General features: G+C 39.5%; 1 protein-coding gene across 5 annotated transcripts in view; it reads left to right on the top strand.

Annotated features, from left to right (window-relative positions):
• The first annotated feature begins 309 nt into the window (after positions 1-309).
• The window catches only part of SLC44A3 (solute carrier family 44 member 3), a 40702-nt gene continuing 40414 nt past the window's right edge, over positions 310-597 (top strand). For 2 of the 5 annotated variants that reach the window (XM_017729867.1, XM_017729863.1), the window contains exon 1: positions 313-475. In XM_017729867.1, the coding sequence (XP_017585356.1) occupies positions 407-475 (69 nt within the window). In that variant the 5' untranslated portion in view covers positions 313-406. Of the gene's footprint in view, positions 476-597 lie in introns of all 5 variants that reach the window. The other 3 variants (XM_017729866.1, XM_017729865.1, XM_017729862.1) reach the window with 3 other exon arrangements.

Here is a 597-nt window from a genome sequence, read left to right as displayed (position 1 = left end):
TCATTTAATTAAATTTTATTGCAGTTGCAGATGTTGTGTTACTTCTTAAAGAGGACATTTATTTGTTCCACTGACTGTCAGGAAGAGAACAAAACCATTCTTTTAATATCCTTTCAATTTGTAATTTTCTCTAAATTATTGAGCTGAATTTAGTGAACATAAAATTAAAAAGGCAACAGGGACAGCACAGAGAAAACATGTTATTAAAAGTGGCTGATAATTCCTGCATTCCTTGGTCATCTGAGTTACAAGGATTGACCTAATTTAGTGTTATTCCTGTTATTGCAGGCTATTCCTGCATGCAAAATTCCTATGAACCTAGACGAGAGGTATGTATCGCCTAAAACAGCACGTCAGCGTGATGTAACTGTACAAACAACAACCAAAGAGAAGCTGAAAAGGACCTATGACTGACTGTGTATTGATAATGCAGCCAGAACAGCCAAACGGCTATCAGCATCAAAGGGCTTTACAGGTAGGAACAGCCCCCATTTTGTGCTGGCAGTAACAAACCTTCAGTTACTCCCAGATATAAGCTCATGAAGGGTGAAACATAAACCTGCCACCCTGGCCGGGGGCCCTGTATAAACCTGAGGC

This window comes from Corvus brachyrhynchos, unplaced genomic scaffold (assembly GCF_000691975.1).
Source record: "Corvus brachyrhynchos isolate BGI_N302 unplaced genomic scaffold, ASM69197v1 scaffold101, whole genome shotgun sequence".
Lineage (NCBI taxonomy): Eukaryota > Metazoa > Chordata > Aves > Passeriformes > Corvidae > Corvus > Corvus brachyrhynchos.
The sequence above is the reverse complement of the archived record's forward strand: the minus strand, read 5'-3'. Positions and strand labels throughout refer to the sequence as shown.